This window comes from Mytilus trossulus, chromosome 9 (assembly GCF_036588685.1).
Source record: "Mytilus trossulus isolate FHL-02 chromosome 9, PNRI_Mtr1.1.1.hap1, whole genome shotgun sequence".
Taxonomy (NCBI): domain Eukaryota; kingdom Metazoa; phylum Mollusca; class Bivalvia; order Mytilida; family Mytilidae; genus Mytilus; species Mytilus trossulus.
The window spans coordinates 13,369,405-13,390,111 of record NC_086381.1 but is presented as its reverse complement, the minus strand read 5'-3'; the positions used below and the strand labels follow the sequence as shown (position 1 = coordinate 13,390,111).

Here is a 20,707-nt window from a genome sequence, read left to right as displayed (position 1 = left end):
TAACTTTCGGACAACTCTCTTTGTTTCGGAATCCACCAGCAGTCTTCCTAAAAAGTTGCAGGAAAATGTCGAAAAAGCATTCAGTTTTGTTTATTTGCCTTGGTAATCTAACTCTTTCTAACTTAGACAATTTGTAAGAACGTAATAACTAATTTCCATTTTTTAAAGAGTTAAAAGCTTGCATGATTTTGTGAAACATCCAATCACCGGAAGGATGACAAATCGCCCCACTTGAATATCGCCCCACACCAAATCGCCCCACTTGAATATCGCCCCACACCAAATCGCCCCACTTTTTCACTAACTCGCCCCACTTTTAAAAAAATCGCTTTACACTGAAAAGGGTTAAATCAAATTATTTTTTTCTCCTACAAACTCGCGCCACTTAACCCTTTCCTCCATTGAAATTTTTTTTTTGCATACTTGATTCGCATAGGATTTTTTGATAAAATGCTGAACTAATGCTTTGAAGTAATATGAGGCAGGCATAACCTGTAAATGGGGACGAAGTCTGTATGAATTATATTTTTGTAACTTAAATATTTGTTAAAAAAAGAAACGGAAATATACCGTCATGTTTCCGATATTGGTTCTGTTGTTAGGGAGTTTAGTTGTGACGTTATTTAAGTTATGACGTCATATGCAATGTAAACAAAGAAACACTATCATCAGGTAACGTTTTTTCATTAAAAATGAAATTGATATTGCGTTTCTTCCTTTTTATAATAGATTGGTAAATATATATTTTACTTAAAGATTCATACAAACAAAACTGGAAAAAGGAAGTACATTGTAGATTTCTGCGCAAGTCCGGGATTTCAAAACATGACATAAAAAAAATTGAATGATTTTGAGTTCATCAGTACAATGAAAAATTCGGGAAATTTTCCAGAATTTTTTTTTTTATTGAATTTTCTACTGTTATTGCGGACTTCGTCCCCATATTAAGACATTGTGAAAAACAACTATTTCATCAAATAAATTTAAGTCAGATATTCCTATGATATTCCTTTTCATATTGGATACAAACTTTATTAAGTCAACTGCAGACACTTTGTAGTCAAAGTGTTTCAACTGAGGTACTACACAGGCGTCAAAAGGCGTCATTATGGAGTAAGGGGGGTGGCGTCAAAAGGCGTCATTATGGAGGAAAGGGTTAACGAAAAGGATAAAATCTAGATGAATATATAATTTACAGGTCTGCCAACTTGCCCCACTTAAAAAAGAAAATTTATTAAACTATTTTTTAAATACGTGAATCAATTCATCAGGACTTTTTTATTTTTCATCAGTGGGGCAAGTTTGCAAGACTCAATTCATCAAGATTTTTCTATTTTTCACGAGTGATGCTAGTTAGATATACTGATACTCACTTCTTAACATTTTTTTTAACAAATAAATGTTGGACAAAACAACAATAGATTCTCTCATGAAATAAAGTATCATACATGTAAAATACATTTTGTAAATACATGTACCACTAAAAACAATCATTATGAATAGGCGGTTTCATTTTCTAAAATTAATTGATGCTTGGGATTATTATCATAATATTTAATGTAAAGGAAAGAGTCTTAGAGAATATATTTAGAATTAAATCACTTACTTTAGAACTGTTTCTAGATATATATAAAAACATAAAAAAATATGGTAATGATTAATAAATAAATTTGAGAAATAGTCTAATATTTATTTTATGAATTTCTTTTTACAATATCTTAGAAAATATATTTTTGGTTTATATAACCTCATCAGTTTATTGAAAACAATCTATTATTAAGATTGTATCATTAGCTCAATCCGTTGTGGAACCATTCAACATGTACAACATTGCTGTTCTTTTAAATACAAAATTTATATATACATTTTGTATAATATGCTGTCTGACTCTGATTCGCAGATTTTAAAACAATTTTTTAAAAGATGTTTTTATCATGTATATTGAAAGCATTGATTTTGAGGAATAAACTCCTTTTAACAGTAAAGTTTTACTGAACTGTAACAGACTGAAAAAAAGTAGATCAATGGAAATATCACTGATAGGCCCAATAGAAAAAAAAATTAAGGATATTTCATAAAGGAAAGGGGGGGGGGGGGGTCAGACCTTTATTGGGACTCCCAGATCAGGTGTTTTTTTAACTTGTGATTTCACGATTGATCCTTTCAGGATCTTGGAATTCTTTTTTTTGAATTTCGGGATGTCAGGATTTGAATTTCTTTAAATTTTCGGACCTCCGGATTTCATGTTTTTAAGCTGGAGATCAGGACCTCTCCAGCCCCTCTCATATAAAGACTGAAGGTTACATTGACTTTTAATTGTATGTGTGTCACTATGATTGTCTTGATTTCTTGCTGTTTCATTGATTCTAATACACCTATCCACTCTCCTGTCAATCATCAGTTAATTGACCAATCACATGTGGTCAATTTACCACATGTGTAAACATTTGATAGCAGCAGTGTTGTCAGACATAACCTCGGTCAAGCTTTCTTATCTGAACAGTTAATTTGATAGAATTGTTTTGAAATTTTCGCAATTAAATCATTAATAATATTGTTTAAGGGAAGTAATTAATGTTGGAGGGTAGAGGAAGGTCAAGTTGTCAATTTCCAACAAAATAAAAGGTTATTTCAATAAATGGATAAATCAATAAATCAATTAAAAGGGAATAGGATGACAGTGCTTATTGATTTTAAAATATTGTTTACATGCTAATAGTATTTAAAAAAAATGATGAAAAAATATATATTTTGAAACACAAGATATTGATTGGTTTACAAATTATATAATTCAAATTGATATTTTTTTCATTCATTTAAGACTTTACTATATATACTATTAAACATCCAAGTTAGAATGTATTATTTCGTGAAATTACATTATATATCATAATGTAAAGATTCAGAAATTAAAGAATTGAATTTAGATATGAAAGTTTTCTTAGAATTTTGTTAAAGGTAGGGGAAACTTGAATAATTATAATAAAAAATATATTTGAATAGATGCTTCATTAGTAAAATGAAGTGTAATTTTGATACAACTTGGTCTTCTGTGGGAATATTTACTGATTAAAACAGGATTATTATTATATATTTTATAAAAAGAAAAATAAAGTAGTGAGAAGTTTGGATATATTTTATTTTCTTAATTTGAAATTAAAAAGGTACAATGTGCAAATATTTATATCTTAAAAGGATAAGAGTCTATATGAATTTAAAGCCAAGACGAACATCAATGACCAAATATACATGTAAGCAAAAAATAAATTAATTTTCTTTTGTTCTTTATTTTTTACTTAGTGATAGGAATTTAAATTATCAGTAAAAGTTATCTATGGACATAAAAATAAAATTGGCTAAATATTATTCAATAAACAATTATTAGGTACTGGAGCAATGATGCTTGTTTTACAAGTTGACCCACTGCTGTGTTTGTCTACACAGTAAACACACTTATCAACATTCATTAGCCATGCTTAATTAAACCTGTAATTTATCATCATGATTTATCTTATCATATTCTGTATTGTGTAATAAAAACTACATTTTTGTGAATGAAGTAATCTATAGCAAGGAATTGTATATTTTAAATATACAATTCCTTGTCTATAGTATAGCTTCAAATTTCAATATTCTATTTGCTTCTTTTAATTAAGTTTAAATAGTCAGAATTTCAAAAATCTATCTCTCAACTCTTGAGGAGTAACTATTTTGATCACATTTAAACACAAAAACATATATTTTTATTGCTCTTCTTTATATTTTTATAACAATTTCTTTACTTTGTTATTATTCAATGTTCATAATAACCGCCATTTTGTTGATTAGCTTGACCTAAGATGATGGGTTACCATGTGTTGCTAAGGGGGGCGGGCTTATCAGTAGATAGTGGATAGGTGTATTTGTTGTAAGCTTCACATCCCTTTTTAAACATAATCTTTTCATTTTAACATTATTTTATCATTTCAGTGCGAAAATGACTCATGAAAATGTATATAAATCATGTAAATAAAAGGAGATATGGGTAATACATCAATGAAACATTAATCAAACAATAAACAATGATAAATTTAGGAAACAATATGAATATATATAGGAGGGGCTGGACCTTTTTTGGGACGTCGGGATAGTGTGTTTTTAAGCTTGAGATTTCTGTTTACGAATTTCAAGATGTCAGATTTTTGATTTTTTTTTTAATTCAGGACCTCAGGATTTCATGTTTTTAAGCCTGGGATTTTGTGATAGGGTTTCTAGGGGTATCATATGTCAAGCTTTAACCTATCCTGAGGTTTATAATTATAGATTACACAGAAACAATTTTTGATTAATGTTCAAAAGTATGACAAATGATGAGTAAAAGTGTTTTTTTATATATATTCTTATATTTGATCTTTTACAGGAAATATCTGTAGATCACCAATAGCAGAGGCTGTTTTTCTGAGGTTACTTCAACAAAAAAAGCAGGAGCAGAATGTAATATATAATTAAGAGGGCTAATAATGGGTGCTTTTGTGTACTTTCTTAGCAAATTTATATTTTGAATTGAAATTTGAAAAAAAATATATAGCTGTTTTTCATGGAAATAGGAAGATGTGCTCTGAATTAATTTTAGCTTAAATCTATTTCCAGTTTTAATCTTAGTTTTAATTACATTTCCTTTAGTTTACAATCTTCATCCCGTTATATATAATATGACACTATCATTTATTAATAGTAAATTTTATGTAATTGTTCTTCAAAGTTATTCCAAAAAGCTCAAATTTCAGTGAACGTATATAAATTATTCATTAAACATATTTTAAGGAAAACAGGAAGAATATACCAAGAACATCTTCAGTGTGAGAAGAATCGTGAGAAGGTTTTGACCCAGCTAAATTTCACAGTTCAACAAACATAAAAAAGTGATAGTGTGATTTAAAAAAGCATGGTGTCCTATTAACATATATTCTTGCTTTGATTTGTATTTAGTGGGTAGTTGATAGTTCAGCTATCTGTGGTAATGGTGAAGGTCCTAAAAAGCATATACTGTATTAGTATACATATTTTTTAAGAGGCCGGCTGAAGGACACCTACGGGTGCGGGAGTTTCTTGCTACATTGAAGACCCATTGGTGGCTTTTGGCTGTTGTTTGCTCTATGGTCGGGTTGTTGTCGCTTTGACACATTCCCCATTTCCTTTCTCAATATTATACAATTGCTACACAATGTAGTATGAATTACAGAGAATATGCAATGACTTGTAGACTGGTGAGAAACCAGAAATGATGATAATTATGTATGTAATATTTTAGTGGGATGTTGATAGTGCCGCTATGGGAGACTGGCATCTTGGACTGGGACCAAATGAACGTACAGTTGTCACATTGAAAAAATTTGGAATAACAGATTACAAGCATATAGTTCGACAGGTATAAATTAAAATATAAGACTTAAGGTGGTACCTAACACTACAGGGAGATAACTCTGTTAAGTCAGCTAAACATTTTAATTATGTTGTGTTGTAAAAAAATATTAAGCTTCTCGATTATCAAAATTGGTGTTTGTCAAACTGCTATATAACCAGTGTAATTTTTCTGATAAAATGGTTGGTTCAAATTTTTTGAAATTTTTATATTTTTGTCATTGGGTCAAAGTAAATACCTTGTCAAAATTTTAAGAAAATTAAACGAGCCAAATTAATTTGAGTTTAAGTGTTAGGTACCACCTTAATAGTTGATAAGGTATACAAGCAATTAGTATCGATAATTCAACTTTTGAAGTCTGATGATGATAGCCAAAACACTAAGATTGATTGAACCAGTTGATCACTTTATTTACTTGAACATACCCTGGGTACAATGAAAAACAAATTATTGTAAATCTTAACCTACTGAACAAACATGCTAAAGATATGTTTTGGCTTTTTTCATCATACATGTACTATAAGAATGATCTGAATTCATTATTTTTCCTTGGATAGAATTTTTCATGATTTCGTGGGTATAAGTAAACTGTGAATTTAAAGATACAGAATTTTTTTTATTTCCTGTTGGTGTGAAACAAAAATTTAGGATATCATGAAATTGTGTATCCTGGAATATACAATTTTTCCTAGATCCAAGAAAATTGATACCAACCAAAAAAAATTTGTAAGGGTTCCGCGGAACCCAGTGTCTCGCCTACTTTTGCTGTAAATCGCAGGCTCAACAAAAAATGGGAAAAAAATCAATAAAAAAATTCCTCTTGATACTATCTTTTGATTGTAAGAAGCTTCTGTCCAAGTTTGGTAAAAATCTAGGATAGTTAATGAATCTAATTAATGTTTTGAAAACTTTAACTGCCGACTGTATGTAATGTTAACTGGAAGAAAATCTAAGTCCATTTAAAAGTAAAATACAGAAAAAATGGAGTTATCTTTTTAATACAATATTTACTTCTGGATACTATCTTATGGTCATAAATAAGCTTCTGTCCAAGTTTGGTACAAACCCAGGATAGTTTAAGAAGGTTATTAAAATTTTAAAAACTTTAACCACAGAGTGAATGTAATGTTTCCCCGCAGAAAAACTAAGTCCATTTAAAAGTGAAATACGGAAAAAATGGATTTATTTTTTTACAATATTTACTTCTGGATACTATCTTATGATCATAAACAAGCTTCTGTCAAAATTTGGTTCAAACCAAGGATAGTTTAAGAAAGTTATTAAAATTCTAAAAACTTTAACCATAGAGTGAATGTAATATTTCCCCGCAGAAAAAACTAAGTCCATTTATAAGTAAACTACGGAAAAAACGGAATTTTATTTTAACAAAATTTACTTCTGGATACTATCTTATGATCATAAACAAGCTTCTGTCCAAGTTTGGTAGAAATCCAGTATAGTTTAAGAAAGTTATTAAAATTTCAAAAACTTAAACCACAGAGTGAATATTTGTGGACGCCGCCGACACCGACGGAAAGTAGGATCGCTTAGTCTCGCTTTTTCGACTAAAGTCGAAGGCTCGACAAAAATGAATTCACATAATTGCTATGTGCAGTAAAATGCTGTGTTCTCATTCTTTTATTTTTATTCTTCTGTCTTACTTTCTATAATTCACATTAAAGATGGCTTCCATTGATACTAAATTTGTAAAATAGCAGAGGGTTGATTGCAGTCATTGAAATTTTGTATTGCAATAATAAAACATGTTTGGACTTGAGAATTAGTAAAACTTGTTTGTGCCAGTCTTAGAAACAGGTAGAGTGTGAGGCTTTGCTGGCTTGAGATATAAATGTAGCCCTTAAAAAATTCTAGCATTTTTGCTTATATTTTTTAAACAAACTGGTTCAAGAAAGAAAAAAAATAGACATAAACTGTAATCAGCACACATGCTCAGCAACAAAAAAATCAACAGAACTGCTTATATGAAATCATCCATTGATTATTAACCAAAACATTGTTTAAATAGTCCAATCATATTTTTCTAGTTTTTGCAGGAGTATCATATATTTTATTATGTATTTGTAGATTAAGCAAGAGGACTTTGAAAGATTTGATTATATATTTGGTATGGACCATCAAAATATGAGGTAGTTAATTTAATAGAATGAAGGATAGAAAGTCACAGAACTAAAAGTCAACAGAAAAATAATCACTATTCCCCATTTCAATTCTCAATTTTATTCTTAGGAGTTTCAATGGGGTACAGCAACACGTATGGGATATTACTGTTTTGATTACGGGGGATATTTCAAAGTGACATGTTTTGCTACAATAAAAACTTGTATTTGAATTTTCCATAGCATTATTTGTATGCAGTATTTTCTGAAAGAGCTATAATTATTATTATACCTTACATATATATATTATTATACATGATAAATAATTCAATTGGGTAACACATTATCTCAAAACATTAAATAATTCTGTTGAATTTTGAAATGGCAAAGCCCATGAAGTTTCAGAAAAACTCAGGCTTAATACTTTTACCGTGTGTTTTTCTATGTTGTGATGTTATACTATTGTTTCAGAAAAAGGGAGAAGGTTTGGATCATTTAAAACGTTTGATTCCAGCTGCAAATGTTTGCACCTGTCCTAAGTCAGGAATCTGATATACAGCAGTTGTCATTTGTTTATGTAATTTATATGTGTTTCTCGTTTCTTGTGTTTTTTAAAATATATATTAGACCGTTGGTTTTCCCATTTGAATGGTTTTACACTAGTAATTTTGGGGCCCTTTATAGCTTGTTGTTCGATGTGAGCCAAGGCTCCGTGTTGAAGGTCGTACATTGACCTATAATGGTTTACTTTTTTTTTAAATTGTTATTTGGATGGAGAGTTGTCTCATTGGCACTCACTCCACATCTTCCTATATAAAAAAAGAAGATGTGGTATGATTGCCAATGAGACAACTATCCACAAAAGACCAAAATGACACAGACATGAACAACTATAGGTCACTGTACAGCCTTCAACAATGAGCAAAGCCCACACCACATAGTCAGCTATAACAGGCCCCTATATCTATTAAAAAATCATCTAGTGTGAAGTGCATTAAGGGTCCTTTCCAGGGCCATCACTATTTTACAATAATAGTCTACCTTTGTTTTGCATACTAGAAATTCAAAATATTTTTTTTAATGGTAGTGTTTTTACAATCAGTGGGATTTCCAGTGACACTAGAACAATAGAAAAGTCACTCTTCTTATGAAAGAGATAGAAAAGGTCTAAAAACAGGAGAGACAATTTACGCATAAAACCCGATATGCATAGGGATGAATATCTCTTAAAACACAAAACCATTATATAACTTTTATACAACCACTATAAATAAAGTATATGTTAAAGCTAAATGTGTTAATATATGATTTTTTAATTGCCAAACATGCTGTTAATTGAACAACCTATTGTTCAACATAGGGGTGTGTAAAAAACTGCCACATTTGACTGCATATTTTTCTTTTTTTTTTTTTAAATATATATCAAACCTTAATAATGTAGCTTTCTGGGTATCCAATTTTTAACGTGTTCCGAAATGTAGTTTCGTCACAAGAATTTTTCAAAGTTGTGTCATTTTGTCGATATGAATGTCGGTAAATTCGTATGATCGAGCACACCGACAAGTATATCGTTGGGACAACTCGATATAATGTAATCAATATACGTGAAAGATTACCTAATGTGAAGTTTATCAAAATCATCATAACATAATTGATCAACACATTATGTTTGAACAACATGAGTCCTACAATATAAGATTTAAAGGTGCATATCATTTACATTCAACGTTTTTATTGGATTTTTTTTACTACAATGTAACCTCGAGGTTCAACGTTGATAGTAAAAAAAAAATCCCAGAAATTTTTTGAATGATATTGTAAATGATATAAACCTTTGAATTCTTATAACATCGGAACAGAAAATATGTGATCCGAATTAACCATGCACGTGTGTTACAGAAGATTATGAACTTTTATGATGTACAGGTGGTAAGGGTTTTTCTTAAACAATATTATGATCCTAAATTTGATGAATTTTGTTGGCAATACTTTAATATACACACTACATATAACAAAGTATATATTAAATCTCAATGTATTATTATTAGGAAAATTGTTTGACTGTAAAAAAAAAATCTCCCCCCTCCCCCGTATTGCATGTAATGGTTTAAACCTAAAGGATTCGCACTAACTGCCCAAAAGGGGTCCGCTCCAGTCTTGAATCAGTGATTTTGTTTATCATAAACAAAATATTGTCTCACACTGAAAGGGGCAGTCGGGCAACAGGCACAGCCCCGATTGTCAAAAACAACTAAGATTTACAAAAATGATTACAAACAAAAACCATCAGTTGGACAATCTTACTGGAATCTGATTATCTCTACTGATAAATAATGCAACACTAATGACACATTTAAGTTTTGGAATGATTTTATTCACAAAGAATGTTTCTCATTGGTATACATTTCTATGCTCTTGTCTTTTCAGAGTTTATATTGGAAATTAAAAATTGCTGCATGAAAGACACTAGCTGCTCCACGTTCCTATGCATTTGATTTTATATGTATGAGAATCATTCCATAAAATATCCGTTTGAGATCCTTTCAATGCATGACACTGTCTAGTGGTTTTTCTGCCACAATTACAAGGAAAACCTGGCTAAACTAGTCCTAAATCAAACACTTGAATCTTACATCGCTATTGATGTTGAGCAATTATTTAAAGGGCCATCCGGAACTGTTGGGTTTTATGACAGTCTTCCTTCCATACACACCATCGCTGCAAAATAATTTGAACATTCAATTAGAGTGATTATAATATTATTTGGCAATCTAAAGAGAACCTGAAAACATCAGACCACAAGAAACAGAGACCCCAAAAAAGGCCAATTTTACTTTACAATGAAATTGAAAAAGTAGTTAGTTACATGTCAAATCATCTTTTGGCTGTCTACAAAAAATAAATAAAATCTAAATTTCGTAGCATTTTACCCCCCCCCCCTTTTTTTAACTGAATTTGTTCAAGGTATGGTGGTTTTACCCCTTTTCAGATTTCAGTATGTCATGTTGTATATCTTTTATAAATTAGATGAATTTCTAGCAAGTTTCTACGATATTCTTTATCATTTGACGAAATTCTATGCATCTGAATTAAATTGTTTACTATTTGAAAAAAGCGCGCCTTCTTTTACTTTAATTTACTTCCCTTTATTTCACATAGCAACAAATATTAAAAACTGCCACATTTGACTGCATATCAATTTTTTTCCCCAAAAAAAATATATGTCAAGCAGCATAATTAACTTTACAAATTGGGAGAAAATCAAGATGTTCCGACTATAGGTTAGTATTAAAAAAAAATAATGAAAGGTTGGCATGATTCCAGGTTTGAACCCTGACGACACTTAAAATCGAAAATTCACCTATTTACCTATCATATGAAGATACGATGATGTGCTAAACTTAACAATTAATAATTTACCTGGTGCATTATCATATTCACATTACGTTGACACGTCTCAGTTCGTCTGTGTTAGCTCATTTCAAGCTCGTAAACAATGTACACCATTTTCCGCTATTCTTTACCGATTACCTCTAGTCAGAAGAGCCCACTGTTTACAGGGGCGATAATATTTTGTCACCAGTTCACGCACTGCAATGTGTTCAGTGATCATCTGTTAATACTACTTATAAAACAATGGTTGCTCCTTATAAGTTATAAATATCCAAAATGTATCAAAGTTTTGTTGACCCCCTGTGGCATAAGAGCATTAAATTTTATCCTTGGCTATCTGTAGATTTGGACACACGGTTAAATCAATGCTGACTGTCATTGTAAAATACTGCATTTGTGTCCATTTTTCACAATGACTAATAAATGCGGTCAATAACTTCATATTTGACTATTGCTAAAATATATTTTTGGTCAGTTTGATGGTTGGGGTTGTAAATTAGTTTATGATTGAACCATGTCCACATGGTCGTTTTTCAAATAGTTTTAAAAAGACAAACAATAGTCCATAGTCGAAAGGACTAGACAACACCATGGCAAATCTACATATGTGTAAAAAAATTCATGTATGTCACATTTACCTATAAGGTTGAAGGTCATTAAAATTGAAAAGGTATGCAATATTCTTGTAATGAAATTAACTAATTTGTCTTTTTAGGCCAAATCCATTATTCATTTCTGTTGAGTACTGATTGTAGTAAAAAAAAATAATAAAAAAGTGTGAAATTAATTCAGAAAATATAAAATTTAAAATGGGCATAAAAATGGGAGATAACTCTACAAAATTTTAGATTAACTTAAGTTATTGCAGAAATACTGTCAGCTTTAAATATATATTGAATACTTGCTCTGTTTTAAATGAATGGTTTCTAAACTGAAATAAATGCCATATTTGCCCATAAATATTTATGTGTACATCATCCTTAAAATTTGATATACAATAAAATAAATAAAAAAAGGGGGAGGGGTGTTCATCAAATCAAATTTGATAACATAATGATATAGAATGTCACTGTTCTAAGATATATAATGTTTGTCTCTGATTATAGTCTGATATTGTCATTGTGATAAAGAGAAAATCCCATTTTTCATGGTTAGACATTTATTAGATATAGAAATCAGTGATCTGTTTTTAAATATTTTTTTTATTATTTTTTGTTTCAATTTTTATTACATTTTTACCAATTACACATAATTGTCTTGACAAAAGATCAAGGACGTATATTAGTTATACATCCTTGAACAGACTTTTTTCTGTTGTGTTATATGGTTTCTTTGGATAAGTAAAATATTTGATTGATTAATAGTTTCAACTGTTCCTGAATGTGAATAAAAAATTATCCTTGAAATCAATTAGCGTCAAACTTCAAGTAAAAATTGCAATATAATAATCTATGCCCAAGGATTTGTATAGTCACTATACGTACCTTGATATTTATAGACAGTCTTTTGTTTAAGTCTCATAGGAACTTTTTAACCTTCTTTGAATTGTAAGAAACTTGGGCAGAACATTTTTGTTTTATTTAGAGGTTGCATTCTTAGCCAAATTTAGAAAATTGTTTTTCTTCATTTCCGTATTTTCTTGAGAAAAAGACTTTTTTTGTAGCAATTAACATTAAGATAGGATGTCTGACATCAATAAATTAATTTTGTGAATATACATCATGGAGTTTTGTGAAGCTTTAATCAAGGCGTATTACATTGGAATCCAAAAAATATTCAGGGGCAGATTCAGGCCGGGGCGTGGCAGGTTTGCCCCCTCTAACTTTGGCTTTTTAACTATTTTGATCTGAGCGTCACTGATGAGTCTTATGTAGACGAAACGCGCGTCTGGCGTATAAAATTATAATCCTGGTACTTTTGATAACTATTTACACCACTGGGTCGATGCCACTGCTGGTGGACGTTTCGTCCCCGAGGGTATCACCAGCCCAGTAGTCAGCACTTTGGTGTTGACATGAATATCAATTATATGGTCATTTTTATAAATTTTCTGTTTACAAAACTTTGAATTATTCGAAAAACTAAGGATTTTCTTACCCCAGGAGTAGATTACCTTAGCCGTATTTGGCACAACTTTTTGGAATTTTGGGTCCTCAATGCTCTTCAACTTTGTATTTGTTTGGCTTTTTAACTATTTTGATCTAAGCGTCACTGATGAGTCTTATGTAGACGAAACGCGCGTCTGGCGTATAAAATTATAATCCTGGTACTTTTGATAACTATTGCCCCCTCTAAAATTTGCAAAGCATGGATTATCTGCAGCTTATTAAAAATAATTTTGCCTAAATAAAAAATTAAGTGAGCACCCCTGATACATTAGGGTTTCTTGTGTTGTTAGGTTGCTACCATTTTATTGTCTTAAGTCAGGAGAAGAATATATTTGATCTTCCCTTAACAGTATAATAAGGATAAAGGCATCTTAAACATGGCTAAATATGTACCTTTTTGTTTTAGTGACTTAGATGGTATAAAACCTAAGAACTGTCATGCTAAAACAGTACTGCTTGGTGAATATGATCCAAAGAAAGAACTTATTATTGTTGATCCATATTTTGTAAGTACAATGTACTGTTGATACATTATTATTTGTTGGATACAAATTTTCTTGGGTTCGTTAGTACAGGTTAACAACGAATTCAAACGTTCAACACAAATTCTATATAGGTTTTGCATGCAGAGATAGGCAAAACCACGAAATTAAATATCTATGAAAATGTTAGTTGTTCCCAATCCACGAAAATAAATGAATCCACAGTAGTACTACAGGCCCGTAGCCAGGAATTTCCAAAGTTTGTTGGACTCACAAACTCGACTTTAACAGTCACAATTTGAACAGAAAATTGACTTTAACAGTGCTTATTTGTTTTCAAGGGGGGGGGGGGTTCAGACGACCCCCCTCCTCCCCCCGAACCCCCTGGCTACGGGTATGGTACTAAATTTTGTATTATGATAAAAAGACAACAAAAAACAGGGAGAATAAGAAGATAAAAAATTGTCATATTATATGTTCTACATGTACCGTTTTTAGCTGTTTTATGACTTTTGCTACAATTCTGTGTACACTACTAAGCAATTTGAAAAATAAGAAAATAAAAAAAAGGCTTAAAAAAAGGCTTAAAAAGTAACAACATCATTGGAGTTTATACAAAAAAAAATTAATATAACAAAAATACTGAACTCCTCTGATAATTCAAATCAGAAATTCCCTTGAAAAAATGACATAAAAAAAAAGCTCATAATGTGACGGTACCCAAATTGCACTTATTTTGACAGTTTTTTCAACTGCATTTTTTTATGATCAAGACAAACATTTCTATTTTGTGTTTATTTTGTAGCTGTATCCTTCTTTGTTATATAGGTACACCAATTTGATTTTCAATTCTTATGGAATCATAGAAAAATTAGTCTGAACTAACCTCCAAACCATCAATGATTCTGTAATGAGGAGTACCTAAATTAGGATCGTCAAAAGTCGAATAACAGAGCTTTTGTTTGGTTTTGTTTTCAAATATTTTGAACAATTGGATATTTGTCCATGCTTACTCTTCTTTTTGTAAGAAATGGATACCTAAAACATAATGTATTTGCTAAGTTTAAAAAGATGACCTTTTGATGACGTCGCATGTCGACGTTTTGGTACATTTTGCTTTTTCTGTAAACACTTCATCTGTTGATAAATACTGTGAACGTTTTGTGTATATATAAATATATTTACCTATTTTGAAAGACATGCATAGTATCAAATCATAAAAATACAAATTGTTCAGTCTCTAGGAGATCTGATAAGATTTCCGCTGCTATTTTTTCTAAATAGGTGCAATTTGGGTACTCAGTGCAATTTGGGTACCGTTACGTTACACATCAAACAAGTGGAAAACAAAACTGTTATATTCCTGACCTAACGGGTATGTGTACATGCTTTTCATTGTGTATTTGTTGCTTTGGGTACATTGGATTTTTGTATTTTCTAAATTTATATGTAACAATAGGAAATACAGTGTAACCTACTGTTAATAAACATATAATAGGGGAATATACAAACATACAAAAAGTAAAACAACACATTGGTTCATTTGTTTATGAACAATGAATTTTATTTGTATATTTCTTTTTTCAGGGCAATGATATGAGGGTTTTGATAAAGTTCATTTCTATTTTCAGGGCAATGATATGAGGGTTTTGATAAAGTTTATAATTCTATTTTCAGGGCAATGATATGAAGGATTTTGATAAAGTTTATGAACAATTATTTGTATATTTCTGTTTTTAGGGCAATGCTATGAAGGATTTTGATAAAGTTTATTTCTATTTTCAGGGCAATGATATGAAGGATTTTGATAAAGTTTATTTCTATTTTCAGGGCAATGATATGAAGGATTTTGATAAAGTTTATGAACAGTGTTGTCGATGCTGTGAAGGATTTTTTAATGCTGTAACTGGATCCTAACAAACTATCATTCAATAGATTAAGTTACTTTATACATGAACAAAAATAAATCATGTATATTTATGGGAAGGAATGTTTGTCCTAGCTTTGTTTTTTCTGAAGTAGAGTTTAAAGGCTTTAAAATATTATATGCTTTGAACAGAAGATCACAGAATACATCAGATTTTATAAAAATGAGTTGCATATTCTTACAGGTTTAAGGAGCTGTAGCTTTAATAAATTAAATCAGTATTTTCAAAGTTGATTTAAAGTAACTAATGGAATACATTAAAAAAATGTTTGACAGAAAAAAATATACACTTTTGTATCAACATTTTTTCTTTAATATCGCAACTTATCAACATATTATCCAAATTTAGAAACAATTTTAGCTACACTTCCTATATATACAAGGTGATAGGATGGGCCGCTGGAATATATCACCTTTTTAAGCTTTAAAATATGTGAATAGGTTGTAAAAAGTATCAGAAATATATGATTAGGTCAATAAAGTTCCCATAACTTCTTTGTCTGTCATCTTTCTTGGTGTTCTTAACTTATCAACCAATGTTTCTCTTTTGGCCATTTGGAATTGCACTCTTACATTGCAGACCATTACACGCCACATGAAACCCCAAACAATATGGAAAAAGGTTACATTTTTACCAAAGCAATTTATGAAAAGGGTGGGGTAACAGAACATAAGCGGCACCCCCTATCAATTAAGTATTGAAGTAACCCCCCGCCTCTGATCTTCATATAAAGGTTATACCAATAATATGTTTTAATATCAAGATATTTAACATAGTTAAGAAATTGTAAATTTCTTCTTTTTTGGTGAATTGATTGTTATAAATATGTCTATAAGACTTGGGATTTTCGCATATTGTGGTGCAGGTTGAATTTTATGTAATGAATGCAAAAGATTTGTTTATGACTTTCAAGTATTGCATTGCTTATTTTTTAAAATACATATTTATTTTTGGTGCAACTGAAATTTTTTTTAAAATAAAATAGTGCATCAATACTACCCAATAAATGTGTATACCATATTTACTTCCATTTTTGTTATTAAATATATAATAAATGCATTCATTTTCATTATTTTGTTTTATTTTTTGTTAATTGTTATTGTTAGCAAATCACACAACTATAGTATAAAAACAATACCAGTAAAGTCATTTTAGAGCTATACCCCTTTGTTTTGTGAATTGAAATGACAAAAATTGGAAGATCACAGAATTTTCTGTATTTTCATTGATGTAACCTTCCAAAGTATATAATTAGAGAATTTAGAACACTATATGTGTATGATACAACCTTATCATAAGCATTGTTTACTTTTGAGATCTAATAGAAAAATTACACCAAACACAAACTAGACTTTTTCAATGTTTCATAGGAGATACCAAACAAATAACATTGGTTATGTAAAACACAGAAATCCTTGGGATAGTCTAGAACACAACTTATTGTGCTTAATAAGCATCAAGCTCCATCTTTTTGGCTCATAGTAGGTAATGAAGTCAATACTGAGGTTAGTTTTAAGGTGGTACCTAACACTACAGGGAGATAACTCTGTAAAATAAGCAGAACGTTTTAATGACGTTGTGTTCATAAGGGAATATTAAGCTGCTCAATGATCAAAAAAGGTGTTTGTCAAACTTCTATATAACCAGTGTAATTTTTCTGATAAAACGGTTGGTTCAAATTTTTTGAAATTCTTATATTTTTGTCAAAGGGTCAAAGTAAATACTTTGTCAAAATTTTATGAAAATTAAACGAGCCAAATTAATTTTAGTTAAAGTGTTAGGTACCACCTTAAGAATTAATATCAAGAGTTTAGTTTAGTTTAAACATATTTATTTACAGTGGATTGGAAAACAAGTTTTTGCAACTTATATTAATCCCTCTCCACTTTGCAGTGCGAGTGCTGCCTTGTAGCGGCATTAGCCTACTCTTTTTCGAAATCTACAAGGGTGTCTTTAACGTGCAAGAGATATGGCTCTCTCTTAACACGGGCCAGCCATTTATCGTCCCCTTCCGACGGACTATCATCGTTTCCTCAAGACCATACTCAAGGAGTCATGTTAGAACTTTTTGCACTTCATGCATACAAATATCTCGTCTTGAGATTAGACAAACAAACACAAATGTTAAAATCTACAGAAACTGCCCTCCATGGTTGATTCCCTGCAAAGCATGCAGCAAAAGAGTAAGTGTAAATTATTGTACTGCATCACCTACAGAGACTAACACTAGAAGTACAGTGAGCTGGCACATTTTTTTAAAATGTCTACAAAATGTTTTGTATGATTGCCAATGAGACAACTGTCCATCAGAACCCAACAAATATATATATATATATATTAGCCAGTTTGATTCTAGGAACTGTTCAGATTCTTAAAGCATTATAGGATATTAGTTTAAATTAGGTATATTTTGATTCATGTATTCTGTGAAATGAAGATTATTGAATTAACTGCTTTTTAAAAAGGGGGAGTGTTTTGTATTTTGAATGTATCCTATGTTATTCAACTGATCAAGATAACAGAGTATAGTGATTGAGTTTTAACTCTGTCAGGTACATAAACAAATGACCAAAGTCTTGCATCTCCAAATATATGGTATTTAATCATTTTTACTATTAATGGTTATGAACATGTCTTTTGGGTTTTTATCTTGTCTGTGTCAAAGATCAGAATGCAAGACATAATGATTTACAATCCAGTTGTGGCGTAGATGTGGTTAAATATCTATTTGTAAACAGCTGCTCCAAATGTCAGAAGGTAGAAGACCTGGATTCTCCATACCTTGTATGTAGATACCTTATGTTACAAAGTTTCTATCTGTAAAATGTCCATTGCCCTTGAATTCATTTTCATGGCTAAATTGTTTAGTTTTATGTCATTTGAACTTCTGTCTTATTATGAGTAAAAGGATAACTATATTTGGTATATGGATTCATTACAAGCTCTACATGTCTGTCAGACAAGTTTCACCTTGCTCAACCTCATTTCATGGATCAGTCATCAAAGTTAAGTAGGTGCTTCTGTGTTGACATAAATCAACTATTAAACAAAACTAGCATAACAATCAGAATTTTGGGTCCTCAATGCTCTTCAACTTTATTTGGTCTTTTTAACTTTTTTTATTCAATTTTAACACTGACAAGTCTTTTGAAGAGTAAAACTAAGATCTTAGTGGCTTAGTCTATTTTCCAATAATTTAAGGTAAAGGTCAAACATATTTTATGTATGGAATGAATGTAAGGTCTACATTTTCATGGTTCTTTTTTTTCTCAGTTTATCAGATGCTACAAGAAATTTATTATGTGTATGGAAGAGTGTAAGGTGTACATAGCTGTATGTCAGGTTTCATAGAACATTTTACCTCATTCTAATGTTTTAGTGATATTTGTTTATTTTCCAAGATTTTGTCAGGTTTTTTTCAGTGAATCATGTTTGGTGTATAGAATGAAATTAAGGTGCACATGTCTGTCTTGCATGTTTTATATGACTATGGTCTCATTTTCTTGGTTCATTGGTCAATATTAAGCCCTTTTGTGGTTTGGTATGTTTTCCAGGTACATGTGTAGTAATATTTGCCATGGTTTTGTCATTTTATCAAATACTTTAAGCAATAGGACCATTGTATTTGGTGTATGGAATGATTGCAAAGTATACATATTTGTCTGGCATGGTTCTTCTGGCCTTCAACTCATTTTTACTGATCATTGATAATGTTAAGTTTATGTGATACATTAATTCAATCACAAGTAAAAGCAGGCTGGACATTTCAATGTGTGCATTCTTGTTTGTCTCATTGGTGTATTCTCAACACCTCCTTTTATTCATATGTGTTGTTTGGTTGATTTATTTCTAAATAACTTCTTAGTCATTTTGCTTTTTCCATTATTCATATATTGGAAATAATAATATTTTTTATTAAAAAAAAAGATAAAGGAAGAACACCTCTTTGATTAACTCACATAATTTTCATCCACTTGTCTAAGATCATTTATAACAAAATTATGTCTCCATAGCACACCATGCCAATCTCCATCATACAACCATATTCAGTGAACCATGAAATCAGGATCAAATTCATAATATTTCAAGTTGATGTGACAACAAATTCATCATAAACTACCTTAACCCATAAAATTTAACCATAGAAAGTATTCATTCCAAACTATTACATTTCTTTGTTCAGTGAATCATACATTTGAGTCAAAATTGTAATTTGACAAATACATTTTTTGAATTTCACATCATAATAAACAGGTGTACCATACAAAGAACAATGACTTAATTGTAATCTTATAGCTGACTATGTGATATGGGCTTTGTTTATTTGTTACATATATATTTGTTTTTCTTCATTTTTTTACTTAAATAAGGCTGTTAGTTTTCTCATTTGAATTGTTTCACATTGTCTTATCTGGGCCTTTTATAGCTGACTATGCGTTATGGGCTTTGCTCATTGTTGAAGGCTGTACGGTGACCTATAGTTGTTAATGTCTGTGTCATTTTGGTCTTTTGTGGATAGTTGTCTCATTGGCAATCATACCACATCTTTTTTTTATATAGATCTCAACCCAAAACTCCAACCTGATACAAGGCAGATTGACAGTTGAACAAACCAGAAAACATAATGCAGGTTATTCAAACTTGATATATAAAAAAACAAATGAACTTTCTGTTGAAATGATATTTTTTTTCATTAGAACTATCTTCCTTCAAATTCAGATGATCCTGGAATATATGATCTTTTAGGCAAAGATAAATTTTCACAGAAAATTACGCGGAAAAGAATTAATGTCATATTCCGGTTTTTTCCTGGTTGACAGCGCTAGCTGAGGCAAAAAATTTCACAGCAAAAAAACATTTGGCTATAAATAATTTATTAAAAATTGTGAGTATATCAATTAACAACATATCATGTATTTCTTCCATGTCTTTCACTGTTTTCATTGACTAAGGTATGTGCAGGATGATAAGACAGAATCCCTCTATCATCTATGTATTGTAGATGTGGGTTCGGATGTGTATTGTTCATACTGCCTAAAGAAGTATATCTGAAAAACATAAACAAACAAATAAATATATGCCCCTATTGATATTCTTTCACCAAATTATAGACATAAAAAATGAAATTGACACAAGACAGACACAGTGATGTGTCTCACTTGCTAGAATATTTGATATATTTTAAAGGGAAATGAACTTTTAAACTAAGACCAACTAGTTGCCAAATCTTCCAGGTGCACAGACACACATTTGTAATCAGGTGGATTGAACCTGATTT

General features: G+C 30.5%; 2 protein-coding genes and 1 long non-coding RNA gene across 3 annotated transcripts in view; 1 reads left to right on the top strand and 2 right to left on the bottom strand.

The window, feature by feature from the left end:
* Positions 1-3: 3 nt before the first annotated feature.
* LOC134685162 (low molecular weight phosphotyrosine protein phosphatase-like) lies at positions 4-15,466 on the top strand. The gene is made up of 6 exons (XM_063544639.1): positions 4-102; positions 4,400-4,473; positions 5,291-5,407; positions 7,487-7,548; positions 13,426-13,525; positions 15,332-15,466. Exons 1-6 carry the CDS (start codon positions 66-68, stop codon positions 15,416-15,418), a joined length of 477 nt encoding a protein of 158 aa, XP_063400709.1. The 5' UTR covers positions 4-65; the 3' UTR covers positions 15,419-15,466.
* On the bottom strand, positions 9,871-11,109 carry LOC134685163 (uncharacterized). Its single transcript, XR_010101262.1, has 2 exons — positions 10,939-11,109; positions 9,871-10,236 (listed from the first exon to the last, which is right to left on the bottom strand). It is a non-coding gene; the product is annotated as an uncharacterized LOC134685163 (long non-coding RNA).
* A 4,822-nt stretch (positions 15,467-20,288) lies between the features above and the next one.
* Positions 20,289-20,707, bottom strand: part of LOC134685160 (FAD synthase-like) — a 47,240-nt gene continuing 46,821 nt past the window's right edge. Inside the window, exon 13 of the mRNA XM_063544637.1 lies at positions 20,289-20,477. Coding sequence (XP_063400707.1) covers positions 20,339-20,477 — 139 coding nt within the window. The 3' untranslated portion in view covers positions 20,289-20,338. The remainder of the gene's footprint in view (positions 20,478-20,707) is intronic.